The 16,658-nt window shown below is 50.2% G+C and overlaps 1 protein-coding gene across 1 annotated transcript in view; it reads right to left on the minus strand.

Moving 5' to 3' along the window:
* The window catches only part of Apba2 (amyloid beta precursor protein binding family A member 2), a 228,599-nt gene that overhangs the window by 11,870 nt on the left and 200,071 nt on the right, over nt 1-16,658 (minus strand). The window contains exons 7-10 of the mRNA XM_032893467.1: nt 8,114-8,259; nt 7,175-7,210; nt 5,059-5,145; nt 2,978-3,163 (exon numbers count right to left, since the gene is read on the minus strand). Coding sequence (XP_032749358.1) covers nt 2,978-3,163; nt 5,059-5,145; nt 7,175-7,210; nt 8,114-8,259 — 455 coding nt within the window. The remainder of the gene's footprint in view (nt 1-2,977; nt 3,164-5,058; nt 5,146-7,174; nt 7,211-8,113; nt 8,260-16,658) is intronic.

The following is a 16,658-nucleotide window of genomic DNA, read 5'->3' on the forward strand; positions in this document are numbered from 1 at the left end:
CAGAATGATAAAATTCAAATAGATGGAGGCTGGTATGTGTACATTGCTACGGTATGGAAGGGTATGCCAAGTGAGGGCCACAAGAGGCATGCGCCTGGGATACAGAGCAGACTCCATGTCGTTGGGGGCCGCATTACTCATTTCTTTGCCACAGAAAGAAGCCTATGGAGGCCCGGGCACAGATGAGAGACAGCAAGGCCTTCCAACATTCAGTGTAAACGGGACACTGGGCGGGGGCAAGCTCTAAGGTGGACATCTCCTGGACCACACCAGACATGCTCCGAGCTGTGCAGCCTTAGGAAGGCACTGGACTTTTGGGAACTTCTCGGTGCATAGCAAAACTAACATTCCCTTCCTCCTTCCCTTCCCAACCCCCTTGCTGTTTGAGCCCCACTCAGTCCAAGTCCTCCCTCCTCCGTTGTACCTGCCATTGAGGGGCCTCTGCAGGGTAACCCTGAAAAACCTTGGTTTAGTATGGTCTGAGATGGGAGGGGCTGGCTTCAATTCTTTTCTCCCTCTGTACAATACATGATTTAAGTGCTTCCAAATTAACAAGCCCATCTGAAAATCAAGCTGCGCTGGATCACATCCTTGCATTCGGGGCCTTGCTTTCAATATGGACTGAGTCTAAGTTAAACTGCCTACCCAAACCAGGCCGGGAGCAGCTCAGAGGAAGGATGCTACAATGTTTCTCTTCCCACATCTGCACGTTAGCAGTGGGAGGATGTGGTGGCCCATCAACCACTAGGTGGTGCTGCGGGCTCAGATAAGGAAAGGAACTGATGGGGAGCATTTGTGGGTCTCTGATAAACCTGCAAAGTGGGGACTGAAGGTCTTAGAGAAGGGCCAGGGATTGGAGGGCCTGCCCTGTCTAACATCTCGGTGCTCCAGCCGCCAAATCCTTATGTCTCAGCCTGGGAAAGGTGGAATGACCGCATCAGATGACTTTACCAAAAAACCTCCAGACTGGGTTTTTCTAAGACTCACTTCCCATCCTCCAACCCACTCTTCTTGCTATATTATGCCTCCTCTATGGAATGCCTGGGAGACTTAAGTCAGCTACACACTTTAGAATGATCACTGTCTTCAAGAACAATCCACACAGAGCTGTGGAGTTTGTACTGCCTGCTGTCCCCTGCTTTCCCCTTTTGTCCCGATCTTCCCTACCTCCCCTTACTGTCCCCACCTGCCCTTACTGTCCCTACATCTCCTGCTGCCTTCGTACCCTACCCCTTGCCCTTGTGTCCTTGTTTCTCTCCTGCTGGGACAGGAGCCAACTCACAGGGCTCACAAGTTGAGGCACAACCTCGGCCCATCCGACAGGGGTTCCTTGCTTGTTCCAGCTCACAGCCAGGCCTGTGGGACGGGCTGCTAAAGACCTCAGGTGACCTGAGGGGAAGGTGCAGGGGCCTTGGTACCTGGTGGTCTCCTGCAGGTGGGCTCAAGGTCCTAGAGCAGTCAGGAGGAGATCGTGCCTAGTACTCTCCCTAGCTCTGTCACCTGCATAGAAACATCCACTCTTGCTTTGTCCCCAGAGCACTGAGCTTTACCTTACAGAGGGCTATGCAGGACTCAGCAGGACAGGGCCACCATCATGTCCTCTCTCTGAGCAGCTGCTCTGGGATGCCTGACATTGACCGAGCAGTTTTCCCTCACTCCTTCACGGTTATGGAACTTGGGTCCTACCCTCACTGTGCCCCAAAGCTGTCTGTGCCAGCTGAAGCTGGGCTCTTCCACAATCTGCACATGAGCCTTACTTGCTCGTTCCTGCTTGCTCTCCTTGCCTCTTGACATCTACCGCACTGGTTCTCTAAGACATCCCCAAACTCTCAACCACACAAACGCGTCTGTCTACCTGTCCACAGATCTCCATGCAATGGTGGGAAGTGTAGTTCACAGACTGGTAGGTCTGTACAGGAAAATAAAAGGAATTATAAAACGCTCCGACTCGCTTTCAATTGATGCCTTAGAAAAAAGGTAACAGCCCTCGTGCACTGTTTTGAACCTTGTTTTCAGATAAAGTTTCTATACTGGATTTCAAATCATGAAATATATGAATCTACACTGGGGCTTGTGAGTCCTCCTGTGACCAAGCATGCCTTAGCCCCACGGGAGATGGCTGCTGTCACAGTATTGCACCACTAACAAAAGCTTGGGATGGCCTCTTCACAGAAGGAATAGGTCAACAGAGAAAAGATAACAGCCCGACTGCAGTCTTTCAGGAAAGCTTGAGAAAGGTCAGCCTTCAAGGACCTCAATCAAGATGCTGGAGCTCCCCACCCCACCCCTACCCATACCCCAAGGTAACCTCTAGTTTCTTTTCTATTAGAAACAAATATTTGTTTATTTTTCGTTTGCTCGTTCTTTTTTTTCTCTTTTCCTTCCTCCTTCCTCCTCCTCTTCCTCCTCTTCCTCCTCCTCCTCCTCCTCCTCCTCCTCCTCCTCCTCCTCCTCCTCCTCCTCCTCCCAGACATAGTTACACTGTCTCAGCTTCTGAGGACCTAAGATTACAGCCTTCTTCTATACCCCTAGGATGTCTTAGTGGATTGATGGTATTTAAAATTTCAGAAAAAAATATTGTAACTTGTTACAGAGTAACAGTGTTATATGGCAAAGTGACACAGCGAAGGCAGAGCCCACCGGGCCTTGGAGCAAGTGCATCTTTCTGTGCAACCCTGGCATGTGAGCACGTGCATTTTAATAACAGAACTTAGGCAACGATGAACCCCATTTAAGGGGTGAGAGGCTGTATAGAATGCTTTCCCTGGTAATACAGTGGTTATGCATTTAACAGCTCTGGAAGCACCTCTCTCTGAAGGGAAATAAAACTGTTCACTCTATTCAGAGATGCAAGTGTGAGCTAAGGCACTGGTGCCTCTCCTGGGTTTGTCCCCTCTGGGTGGACTCTGGAGCTGAGTAGCTTGCTGGCTATTAGGAGAGGGGAAGTTCCTTCACCCAGGTCCTAGCCTTTACTTACATCCTCTGACTCGAACACGTGACAGATCATCTTGTACTGCTTCTTCCCTTCCTGGGCCCCAGGCGTGGTCTCGATGCAGTCCTGAGAGGCTGACCTGGGCATGCGGCGCCTGGCCATCAGAACCACGATGTTCCCAATGTCTGCAATGTAGGAGATGGTGCGCAAGGCATGGTCCATCATGGTTTCCTGTTGGGAGGAGGAGAGGCCCACATCAGGGAGCACAGAGAGTATTCACCACTAACAATCAGTCTGCTCTGGAGTTTTGTAACCTTGACCTTACTCACGGTTGGGGTCAGTTCACTCTATTGTGGAAGTCGGGGCTGTCCCACACACTGAAAGCTGGTAGTCATCCCTGGCCTCTACCCACTGGGATGCCAACACCAGAAATATCTCCCTGGTCATTGCCAAATGTCTTGGAGGGGATGGCATTTAAGTGGCGCTTGCTGAGAATCGCAGCTCTGGTAAACAGAGTGTTTCATGACAATGTGCTCTGTGTGACAAGGAGGTGGGGTTCTTCATCCTCAGAGAAGGAGCGGGCCTTGTGCTGAAGCCCATCTCCATCCCAGTAACATAAAATGCTCTCACACAGGCTGGCTCTACACCCTCGCAGCTTTCCTGCGTGGTGGCCAGTGATGAGTTTGTCACGAGTGAGGAGATGAAGCATCGAGCCAGCCTGCAGTCCTCGCTGAGTCTCCATAGTAGTCCCTGGCTGGGCCCATAACTCTTGACGTCTTTTGTCACTTGGCAGGAATCTCCTTGGGCATCTTGCCCATGACCCCTTCCTAACAAGGCTACTCACAAAGGCTCTGAAAAACTAATCAGTTGGTCTTTTTGTACCTTTGTTCTCCTGTCACAAAGGGAAATCTGGTGTTTTTGAGTCTCTGACCTCGGGAGCTCTTTCCTCTTGCACAGAATCTATCTCGAGTGGTGTGCAATGCATGCCTCTGTCTAGGCCAGAGGTTCTCAACCTTCCTAATGCTGTGGCCTTCTAATGCAGCTCCCCATGCTGTGGTGACCCCACACCCCCAATGAAACAAAATCATTTTTGTTTTCACTTCATAACTGCAACTTTGCTACTGTTATGAATCATAATATAAATATCTGATATGAAGGACATCTGATAGGCAACCCCTGTGACAGGGTCACCTGACTCCCAGAGAGGTCAGGACCCAGGCTGAGATCCATTGATCTAGTTGGTAATTTGGTTTTTGCTAAGGTTATATAGGGGTTCAGCATCTACAGCACAGGGATGGGGCAACAGCCCAGGGATAGTGGGGGGGCTAGGTCTTGAGCATGAGTCACACTATCCACTAGCAAAAGCTCCCAAGTCACACCTAGCTCTGGTTCCTCATGGACAGAAGTTGCCTGACACTGCGGTGGCCCCACCCCCTTGGCCATGGCTGGCCACATCCACCTCTACTCTCTTACAAGTTCCCACTCTCCAGCCAGTGTTCCAGTGCTCCATCCACACCAGTTTCCTGTTGACACCTCCTTCCAGTTCACTGAAAACTGTGACTGGAGTAAGCTTGCTGGTTATTGATGGCCAGGTTCTCAGAGTCTAGCGGGAAAGGGAGCAGGGAGGATGCAGAGTACCGTTTCCTAGAACGCCAGTCAGCAGTAGAAAGTGTGCTACCATTTTAAATCACCATTTTGTACTTTCCACATTGCAAGGAATGCTAGCAAAACCATCAGCTTCAGGATGAAAGGGGATCCCAGCAAGTCTAGGGCAGCGTTTCTCAACCTGCAGGTTGCAACCGTTTCGGCAAACCTCTATCTCCAAAAGTATTTACATTATGATTCGTAACAGGAGCAAAATTAACAGGTATGAAGCGGCAACAAAATAACCATAAGGTTGGGGGTCATACAACATGAGATGTATTAAAGGGCCTTAGCATCAGGAAGCTTGAGAACCAGTAGTCTAGCATGTCACCTCCTGATCCCCTGACAGTGCCCTTCCCCTGGGTGTAGAAGCACACTACTCTTGGGGACAGCTCTTCTGCAGCTAGATGGTTGCTCTCCTGAGGTCCCAGGTGTAGGGCTTGGCTATCATGACTCTGGACAGCTGTCTTTCAAGTGCTTACCTGTGTGTCAGCGTTTAAGACTTTGATCCTCTGGGTAGAAATGAAGAGGTCTACTTCTGTCAGTGTCTGAGCATCACCCTCAGAATTCTAAGAAAGAATAACACGTGTGTTTACAACCCAAAGGTCCACTACAGTTCACTGCCTGACCCTCGGTGACCTGAGGTGACATGCAAGGAAACACTATTCCAAAATGGAGTAGCCACAGGAAGCCTGTAGGCTTGGTGAGGAGTCCCCTCTGAAGACTCAGAAGGGTCCCTTGGCTACTTCTTGCTGGATTCAGGGACTGTTACCACATGCCAGGCACATTCTTGAGGCTGGAGACTCTAGGAAATGGGGGAATGTTCTCAAAGAGGTTTGACTCAGGCCAAGCCCTTCCTTTTTGCTTAAATGTTCACAATCACATGGATGCCACGGTCAGGCCTTCCAAAAACCACAAGAGATGGACAGGACCAGGACGGAGCATCAAGGGACAGTGACAAGCAGGCAGGGGTGAATGCCACACCTTGTTTGTGGCCCCCACTGCAAACAAAGGCTGTGTCTGTCAGCTGTGTTTCAACCTCCTGCTCCAGAGGCTGAGAAGCTACTCAAGGCCTGCCCCTAGGCAGGGCAGCTTCTAATTGGTTTTCAAACCTGTGAAGGACCCTGGATACCACACAGCAGCACTGAGAGAGAATTTCCCACCCCCCACTCCCCCAGGACCACTTTGCCTGCTGGAGTAAATAATTCAGTGTGGTCACTAGGGGGCCCAGGGCGGTATTCTCCATGACAACATAGCAGAAAGTGGGACTTAATTACTCAGAAGACAAACTTCCAATTGAAATTCTCCCTGAAGACAAGTTCTCAAGAATTCTAACTTGAAGAGAGGCCCTGTATTTCAGTGACTATATACATTTTAGTTCTGTTTTAACGATCTTTGTGGCTGTCCATTTACCACAAGATAATGCTACTTTGAAATAATTAGGGGGGGAAAAACCTTCTAGACAATCCAGTTGAAGAAAAGTCTTCAGGAATATAAAGGGGTTTTTCCTCTGTTTGCAAAAAAAACCTGGGTTGTATTTGACATCAATGGACTGCCCAGCATCACAATTTTAAATTAATTGTTTAGGTTAGCATATAACATACATGGGTCTCATTATTCCCCATGACATCTTCAAACATAGATATCACTGTATCTTAAGTGTTATGTTCTGGGATTATGGCTCAAAAGAAGTAAATTAAAACAATGTTATAGTGCCTAAGTTCAATGAAGGAACTTGAGTGAAGAAACTCATGAGGACTAGACTTGAATGTTGGGTAAACAACTGGAGAAGAACTGATAAAAGGGGAGGGGTTGGTCATCTCTGACCTGCGAAGGGATGGGGTTGGTCATCTCTGACCTGCAAAGGGATGGGGTTGGTCATCTCTGACCTGCGAAGGGATGGGGTTGGTCATCTCTGACCTGCTATGACCTGCCCTGGCAAAAGATGGAGAGAAGCAAAATCCTACAAAAGGATACCAGAGATCAGGATGGGCCATGGCTCAGGCAGCACTAAATGTACCCAGATCATAAAGGGACCCTGCACAAGGACCTCCAGATTCTGCCCAGAAGGAAGTCCTCTTGAGCAAAGCAGCCTGGCTGCTGATAGCCGTTTTGAAAAGAGCTGCTATGTGTCTAGCTCCATCAGCCTGTATCTCTATAGACTTCCTGGGCCTATGACCCAGAAGTAGGATAAGAACCCCATCCATCCATAAGGACCCCAAGGCTCTCACGTTCCCCAATTCTGGGCAGCACAAAGGAGGACAGGAGGCTGCAAGCAAGCAGGCACTCTACTGCAGGGAAGCACATCCCACCCCAAGCATGCAATCCATCTCCCTGTGCCTGGGCAGAGGGAGAGGGGTGAGTTCATTTCACCCCTCAAATAACAGCATCTTCTAATGAGGAAGCAAAGCCTATGAGCTCTGTGGTATTGTTTGAATTCCCACCAGAATCCCCATGCATAGAACACGGCATGCATGCATACATGCACATGCACATACACACATGCATACATGTACACACGCACACACACACACACACACACACACACACACACACACACAAGCCCCACTGTCTCCGGCCCACATGGGTCCTACACACCGCTTTTTTCTTGATCTTAGCAGCCTTCTGCATCCTCTGATTAGCATAGAAGAGAAAATAAAATCAGGAAGGAAGCTGAGGTGATGTTATTTCAGCCTTGCGCTTAATAGGAAGGATTCCGACTCTGCAAGTCCCCTGCAGGGACCGATGGACTGTCACCACCACTGTGCTGAGAACACACAGGAATGAGAACTCATTCATGCACACCAGCCCCAGTGGCAGAAATGACTGTACCAGAGGATGGGGTCAGGGAACAGGGAACAGGGAACAGGCAAGGCTGGGTCAGGAGCCACAGGGCCCAGAGTCTTTGTCAAGGGACAGGGGCCAGCTGGTCCTGTCTCCCGGTGCCCTCTGTTCCCATCCAAGGAGGTTAGTGTATGGTGGGAGTGAGATGGGGGCTGACGTTGTTCCATACTCCTGCAGGCTGGTAGTATATGCAGGCTCCACTTTATCCAGGGTGGGGCACATTGCCACTTTCCCTCCCCCTGGTGTTAATGTGGCTGCACACTTCCCTTGTCCATCACCACCTGCTGGAAAAACCACACAGGCCAAAAGCCTACGGAGCTTTGAGTGTGTCAGTGTTCCTCGAGGCTATGATTTGAGTGACATTTGATGGATTCTTCCCTGCTTCCTGAAGCACTTCAGTGCTAAAAATACACTGGTGGGACAGGATTTGAGTCTCCATACAAAGATGCTTAAAGATGGGAATACTTCAGCTGTCTTTGAAAATACATTTTCCTAAGACTGAGTGGACCATGTTTACGGAGCCAGTGACAACTGTGTCCAGCTGAGCATTTGCCAGCCAGGCTACAGGCCTCTTTTGTGATGCTGGGCCATGCCTGCTTTCTGTGCTGGACAGAGCACCTGTATCCCACTGTACTCCTCCCATTTCAGAGCTCCCCACAGGAGCCCACCCAAGTAGTACCAGAATTACCCCACCTTGACCCTGCTGACAGCTTCTTGAGCTTGCATCATTCGGATGTTTTTGGAGGGGTTGCGCTCAGAGAGCAGCTGGGTGGAGCCCAGGTAGTTGGCTGCAAAGATGATGCCATCGATGAGGTCTTCTGGCTCACAAGGCCCTGGAACTGAGGAGGTGCAGAGTGAGTATCTACCTGAAAGAGGTCTACCCGGAACTGGGGACTTATGTACCCAGCACAAGGTACCAGAGACTTATATACCCAGCACACCAGAGACTTATATACCCAGCACAAGGTGCACAGCAACTAGGATAGTGAAGCTGGAGGGCTGAGCTCTGCAGGGGACCTGCAGCTTAGGGGAAGCCAGTATGAGTCACGTAACTGACAAATGGCTAGATCACTCTGCATGAATGAGGTGATGAGGGGTACTCCAGGACCTCAGATTACTGTCTCTCAAGACAGCTCAGCCTCTGGGGTGACACACACCTGCTGTTGGGACGTTTCACAAACACAGCAGCACATTCCATACTCTCATAGAAGTATGTGAAGGTCCCTCCTCCACTGTGCAGCAGGACTCCTGCTAACCTGTAGCTTCTTAGCCCACCCAACCTAGGCCCCAGGTGGGCAACAAGGTCCTGGCTCTGCTATCTCTAGACCACGACAGCACAGCAGAATTGCACATCTCTATTTTTCAGTGCAAGGGCCATCACTCACATGCTCTGAGTGCTTCAATGGAAGACTGACTCCATTCCTGAGGATGAGGTTATCATTCTGTATCTGGGATCCACACCTGTGAACTTTGGGTCATGCATTATGCCATAAGACCTAAGATGGCCGTATCTATGCTGGGCAAGCACAGACTTTTCCCTTGTGGTTATACAGTGTGACCATTGTTTACTTGACACTTCCACTGTAGTGGGCACTGCTAAGCCATCAAGTGATGAATCTGAGTGTGCAGGAGGGTGTGCAAACTACATTTTTATACAAGGGATGTGGGCAGCTCCCAAAGGATCTTGCAATCAGTTCTCCATTGACACGGAGGGAAGAATGACTGCAATGTTAACAAACTAAAACATTAAAATCCACATGGTAGTGCATGCCTTTAATCCCAGCACTCAGGAGGCAGAGGCAGGTGGTTCTCCATGAGTTCAAGACCAGCCTGGTCCATTGACCAAGTTTCCGAACAGCCAAGGCTACACAGAGGAAACCTTTCTTGAAAAAACAAAAACTAAGTCAAGTCAGTGGCCCATGGTTCCTGGGCATTATAGCTCTAGTGAGGGGCAGATAATGACCATTTCAGGACTTGTCCTGTCTGTTGCAAGGACTGAGTTCTGCACTTGAGATGCAAAAGCACCCAGGAGCGATACAGAAATGAGTGGGCAGGATGTAGGTGCTGGTGATAGGACCAGGCTTTGGGTTCTAACAGGCAATCCAGCAACAGCACACAGAGGCCTGGCAAACAATCACATCACAGGTTCCAGTGCACTGTCACCTTACTGATGGTCAGTGCAGTTGCAGCCTCTGTAGCTGGGGTGGCAGCTTTGATATCACACTTCTTCCAGCCACCAACTCTATCCTCTAGCTCAGTGATGGCTTGGGTCAGAAAGATCAATCCAGCTGAATTCCTCCCCGTGTGGGTGACAGTCCATCATGGACTCTCATGAAGCCCCACTCACCTAGAGCTCTATTCTAGATCATGAGGCTCCCATCCCACAGTGCTGGTCGCCAGTGCCCCTATATGAACATATACTGCACACATGCAGAGTAAGGGTAGCTGCTGGGGTTGGGGGTGGCACATGCTGGGGCTCTGGACCTCACATACTGGCTCTATGCTCCTCCTGGGGACAGAGAGGTGTGAGCTTCCAGCAATGAGGAACTCTTGGCTCTGAGTAGAGAGGAATAGCTTCAGCAATTAAAGCAACCAAGTGTCTGGGAGCATCTTAGTCCAAACTCAGATGAGAGGAGAAGATGGCTACTAGGTCTGAGGGAATGGCTGGCACCTGGGGGATGCAAGTCTTGTATTTGATGGCCAGGTGCCCAGTCCCAGGGTGACGGTGCTTGTGAGCCAGCTACTTCACTCTTACAAAGAGCAAAGGGGTCACTACATTCAGAGAAACTCCTGGAACAAGTGCCATTCAGAGAAAGGGTTCACGAATTCAAGGCAGCTGTGGTTACCTACGCAAGACTGGGTCCATCAACATTTCATCCTGGAAGAAGGAGGGGCTCATGAGGTTCCCCTCCCTGAGATCTATCTATAATTGGTTGTTCAGTGTCACTCTCTTGAGGGTGTAATGGCTCAAAAGCTGCTCATCCTTCAGTAAATAAACCCCTTTCTATGCCACACAAGCTGCCAATAAACTTAGATTCATTCTCTCTCTCTCTCTCTCTCTCCCCCTCTGTCCCTCCTCCCTGTCTCCCTCCTCTCTCTCTGTCTCTCTCTCTCTCCCTCCTCCCTCTCTCTCTCTCTCTCCCCCCTCTCTCTCTCTCTCTCTCTCTCTCCCCCTCTCTCTCTCTCTCTCTCTCCATCTCTCTCTCCCATCCTTCTCTCACACATACTATGAACACAAACACCACAAAGACATGGAAAAGGAGGGGGACTTGTTGAGGATGAAGGGTTTCAGGAAGAGAGGGCGGTGATCAGGTATGAAAATGACAAAAGTTAGTTATAAACAAGTGTCAAATGATCAAAGAGTAAAGAGAAGGAATCAAGACTTGGGCTCACAAGCCTGTGGCACCCAAGCCTATGACCTTGCTCTGAGCGTACAGCTGACTTCAGAGGATGAACTGAGGACCCTGCTGAGATGCTGAGCAGGCCAAGAGAACTCAGCAAGACTCAGGATTGGGACAGGCCTGCCCCAACCACAAGTAGCCACAGTAGAAGAGAGCAGAATCAGGAGACTCCTCCCCAGTTGGGGATTTCCCAAGTCAAGCACTTCCTGAAGGTCACAGACCTATGTTAGCTTTCTCAGGAAAGGTCTCCCACACCCTGCCTCCAAGGACAGGACAGCCTCACTGACCCTGTAGTTCTCCACCGTCAGGGTCTAATCAGGCTTCTCTTTGTACTCAAAGGCACCATAGCCTTAGGTCTGGAGCTGGCTGGTGGCAGCTATGGTCCTTGTACAGGTGGACCAGCCAGGGGGTTCTGAGGCCATCCAACACACAAAGAACAGGAACGACCAATCAATGCAGACCATTCCACTCTGACCTCTGGGGCTTCAGGCTGAAGGACATCAGGTTTCTTTTGTTTGTTTGTTTGTTTGTTTGTTTGTTTTTTTACCACAGGCTTCATTCTTTCCAGAGAACACAGGTCAGAGATGTCTACTGACCAAGGGGCATCTCACAGCCTGCATCGCACAAGTAGAACACAATACAATAATAATCTCTCCCTCTCTTCCTTCCCTCCTCCCACATCTGGATAAGTGTGTGTGTGTGTGTGTGTGTGTGTGTGTGTGTGTGTGTTTTCATCCTGTGGATGGTGCAGCAACTTCATCTACCTTTAGTGAGACTCAGTCAATGCTACAATCTACACTAGGGAGGGACGTATCCTCCATTCTTTGGGAGGGAGGGAGAGGGAGAGGGCGAGGGACAGGTCTTGTCTTCTGAGTTTGACTTTCAGAAGCTGCTGCCGTATGACTCTTGTCAGTTACCTAGGCGACCTGACCAGCTTTCTGGACCTCGATGAGGCTCACACTCATGCTTTCATCCATGATGACAGGACTGTTACTCCTCACTGATCTGAGACCAGTGGAGGGCGCAGACCCTGCGTATGAGACATGCTTTGCTCTTCCTTTGCCAAACTCTGGCGACACCCTTTAGCTGACACCAGCAGGGGGCGACTGAGAGCCAGCAGCTACGAATGCTTAACAGACAGGTGAACCTGACTGAGTCCCCGAGGGCAACCTGCCCCTGCCTGATGTACCTCTGACTCACACAGCGCATGTCCCCCGTGTGTGCAGCTGAGAGGGGTGTGAGGTACTGTTCTTCCTTCCCTGCCAGAAGCAGCCTTTGTTTGAAGCTTGGCTTTCGAGCTTGCTGTCCTGCCTAGAGAGTCCCTGTGCTCTGTACGGCCCTGGGGTGTGCACTTAGACCTGCAGCTTCTTGTCTGCTCTGTGGACAGGGAAGTACTGGGGTCTTATGGAGCTGTACTTGGTATCACACACCTCTGCTATGCTACCTGGGTGGGACAATACATCCTGTGTGTAAGGAGTGTGTAGAGGCTGCCAGCACATCAGCATAGTCTGTTAGTCTCCTGAGCTCCAAACCTTCCCACTTCTGCCTGGGTGCCCCAGGGCATGGTTATGGGGCTGGAGCACAGCCTCGAATTCTGTGAAACCCCAGGGGCAGCTGCTGTGTCTGACTCACCAGCCCTGTGCGGCGACAGCAGGGTCCCAGACATCAGTCCTTTATAGTTCCATGAAACCAACCTCATTATCCCATTTTGTGAGAAGGGTCACTTTAAACAAGGTCAAATGACTTTCCCCAAATCAGTGTCCTGCCTGTGAGGACTTGTGATGTCACAAAACATGGCTCAGTGGCCAGAGGGCGAGGCTGACAGCAGTCCACAGGATAACAGAAACTCATGAGGATAAACTGTGATGGGCAACAGGAAGGGAAGGTGTGGCCCCAAAGGAGCGGAAGCAGGCCCGAAAGCTAGAACGGGAGGGGACTGCCCATGAGTCTCTAACATTGGAAGGGATCAGCGAGCCAGGGAAGACGGCCTTCTAGGCTGAGGCAAGAGCAGGTACAAAGGTCCTGGGGTCACAGAGAGAGAATCAATTCAGATGGACCAAAGGACGCCCAGGTGACCTGGTGTAAAGAATGAACCGGCAGCTGGAATAAGTCAAACGCTGGCCCAGATGTGAGAGCTCTGGAGCCATTCCAGAGACTGTCATTTCAGGCCACCAGCCAAGGACATGGCCCTACTGCACCGCTTCCTCTAGAGAGACAACAGAGAGGAAGAACGGAAAGCGGCCACTGCAGTGGTCCAAGCAAGCAAGGAATGGTGTAGACCAGGAGGAGGATGGGGACCGAGAGATCTAGTCACAATCTGCACTGAATGTGAGGTGAGGTCGGGAGGGGTCATTAAAAGGATCCATGGGAGATGACTGGAGTTTCTACTCACTACGAGGGTCTCTTGACAAAGGGCTGGCTTTGGCAGTGAAGACTTGGGACCAGTTCAGCTGCAGGAGCCAGGGCACCTTTACAGCTCAGGAGACCGCCCAGGTTAGACGAGAGATTAAGAAGGAGCTGTGAGAGGTGCCAGCTGAAGCCACAGGCAAGGATGAGTCACTGCGGGGAGGACACGGGGCAAGCGGGGGGACGGAGGCCCCAGGACCTCGCTTTGCCAGGCGTCAGGACGAGAAGGGGCTTGGAGAGAGACACGAGCCCATCTGTACCAGGTTGGCAAGCGGCCATCTACAAGGGGCCCCTGTGTACTGGGCATCCTGACAAGGCAGCCAGCAGTGACCTTGGAGCCATTTCAAGGAATAGCAGGTGGGAGGCAGCCCGTGGGGTGAGGAGTGTGGGCAGGGACAGAGTGTGAGCCGTTCCCCAGTTCTGGCTCCAAGGAGAAAAGGAGGATTGCAAGTGTGCAGAGAGATATGAGACAGACAGATGGATACAGTGGGAGGGAGGGAGGGAGAATAGGCCTCGGAGCTTGAGAGGACTATGGTGTGGAGGGAGAGACACCTGTCTCCACAGCCCCACACACATCTGACGTGTCACTCTGGGGGGAGTACTCTTAAGTCCATATAGCAGGGTAGTCACTCAGGTCAATGAAGAGCCAACCCACGGGAAGGAGTCCCTAAGTATGGAAGGAATCGCTTCCAGGCGCCCTGGGAAGGCTCTGAGACCTGCCGTGCTTTCCTCTTTCCAGAGCAAGGCTCGGCTCTGCTCTGCAGCAGCTCGGCCTCCAACCCGAACAGAGCGGCCTATACAACTAACAGATGGTGCTACCTGGAAATCCAGGACGGAGACAGGCAGGACTGTCACCGACAGGGACACGTCGCAGCGATACAGTGTGGTATTTTAGAACACAGTGAGTGACAAGGGTCAGTGGCTGCAGGGGGAGGAGAAGCTACGGCAGAGGAGGAAAGGTCAGAGCCAAGTGCAGGCCAGTCCTCAGCTCTGCCAAGGACACCCTAGGTATTAACTTGTATCTGGGTGAATGACTTCTAAGAAAAAAAAAAGGATAATAAATTCAAAATAAAACCCGGCCAAACAATAGGGGTTGGGGATTTGGCTCAGTGGTAGAGCACTTGCCTAGGAAGCGCAAGGTCCTGGGTTCGGTCCCCAGCCCCGAAAAAAAAAAAAAAAAAAAAAAAAAAAGAAAAGAAAAAAACCCGGCCAAACAGGGAGGGGCATTTTCTGGGGCACTGTTTTCGAATGCAGAAACCTGGGAGGTCCCCTGGGTACAGCCATCCTACCCTGGGGTCCTGTGGAGCCGCTTAGAGGGCGACTAGCACCCTGCAGCACCTGAGTGCATGGCTAGGACTGGAGTTTAGGAAAAAGACGCGATGGAGAGAAAAGATCTAAGTTCACCTCCTCTCCCTGAAGACGGGGAGCTAAGCTCACAATGAAGACACGTGAAACAACAACCATTGCGTAAACCAAGTGCGTAAAGAAATATCATATAACCTCCACGATATCCTGTATAAAACTGAAAATTAAAAAAAAGATGTTTCCGTTTTAAGCGTGCATTGAGAAGTTTACACAAAGAATAGAACGTTTTTTGAAATCTAAGGAAAACTATATTAAATGTTATAGATGGCGGCCTCTGTAGATGGGGAGGCTCCTACAGAGAAGGTAGGAGGGAAGGGCTGAACACCCTGACACATGCCCTGTGGCGTGTGTTTATCTTAGGCCCAGGCAAGGACTTTCCATAGTCATTCTGCCCAAAGCATGCAACAAGAGGGCACCGGATTCCTTACAGATGGTCGTGAGCCACCATGTGGTTGCTAGGAACTGAACTTAGGACCTCTGGAAGACCAGCCATTGCTCTTAACCACTGAGCCATCTCTGGCCCCTAAGGCTTGTTTCTAAGAATTCAAAGACAAATGAAATAAAGGAATCTAAATACTCATTTGTGACATAATCAAAAAAACTAAACACCGTTCCCAAGCATTACAAAAAGCTGCCACAGGCACAGTGTGGGTCTGGCATAGAAGGCTATGGGGTGGGAGGTCCTTTAAGTTCCAGAGCCTCCAGGGATAGAGATGGTTCCCTTCCCCACTTGAGGCCATTTGGTGGTCCATCCCTGCTAGGATCTGCTGGAAAGACAAGAATAAAAACCAGGAAATCCTGCCGCCTGCGTCCTGGCGACACTGATGACTGTTGTCTCTGGAACTGGAGTGTGATTAGCAGAGTTAGACGAATGCATGACCACAATCACATTGAAAATCAGAACCTGGGACGCAGGAACAAGAGAGCTCAAATGCGTGAACCCGGAAGCCCTGGGAAAATTATCAGTATGAATCATTATGCAGTTCAACTTTGAAAATGTAGCACACCGGTTATTGTTTACTGAGTATAATTGCATAAAAATTACCCCCCCCCGAATTTAGTGACTTAAAACATCAAACACTTATTATCTTGGGACTCCAGCTATGGCTCAGCTGGGGCCCCTGGCTCACAATCTCCATGGAGGCTGTAGTCAAGGTAGTTGTGAAGCCTGCTACAATCCTAAGGCCTTGACAAGAAAGAACAATTCCAGGTTCCCTGCTGGGGCTCTTGGCAGAGGCTTGCCTGCTGGCCTCTCTGGAGGGCAACTGAGGACCACAGCACAGCAGCTTGGCTCCCTTACAGAACAAGCAAGAGGGAGAGAAGCGCAAATCATTCTGCCTGTAGCCTAATTTCGGAAGCAACATCCTGTGCATCACTCTTACCAGCTCACGGTCAGGGTAGGGGTGAGGGGCTTGCGTGGCCGTGGGTATCCGGAGATGGGACTGTTGTGAGCTGTGTGTCACATACCACATGTGCCCACTTCCTAAGTGCTGCAGCCAGGAGCTTCAGCCTTGCCCAGATTCCAGTATCTAAACAGCACTTCACCTCGCTCCATGATAAAAGAACTAAAATGATTCCGTTCCCAGGACAAAATAGATAAATTACGCCAGTCTATCGGAACATATTAACGCCGTCATGAAAAGACTGCGGAACTGCCTTCGAAGGCCGGTTGGTTAGAGATATGGAAGCATCCGTAAGTGAGTTGTCTTTAGGGACACCCCATCAGGCTTTGTCAAGGATGTCCCTAAGCCCACTGTTCACCTTTACAGGGTGGTCGGGAAACCCATTCTTTTAAACATCATTGAAGAGCAGGACTCAAGACTTGGCCAGATTTTCTTGTGTGCGCTGTAATCGTGACAACCAAATGAGAAAGTTTGTCTGCATAGGGGTTCAGAGAATCAACAGCAGGGAAAAGATGCTATCACAATAGCCAGTGAATAGATCTAGACAGTGATTGATCATTTACTGCTGCTAAAATCATCAAAAGAGAGACATCCAGATACCGAGAGCCTCCTAATAAAAGATGCAATGATATTTATGAATTTCTGCTCAAACAAACTGGTTAT

The sequence above is a fragment of the Rattus rattus genome, chromosome 2 (assembly GCF_011064425.1).
Source record: "Rattus rattus isolate New Zealand chromosome 2, Rrattus_CSIRO_v1, whole genome shotgun sequence".
Taxonomy (NCBI): domain Eukaryota; kingdom Metazoa; phylum Chordata; class Mammalia; order Rodentia; family Muridae; genus Rattus; species Rattus rattus.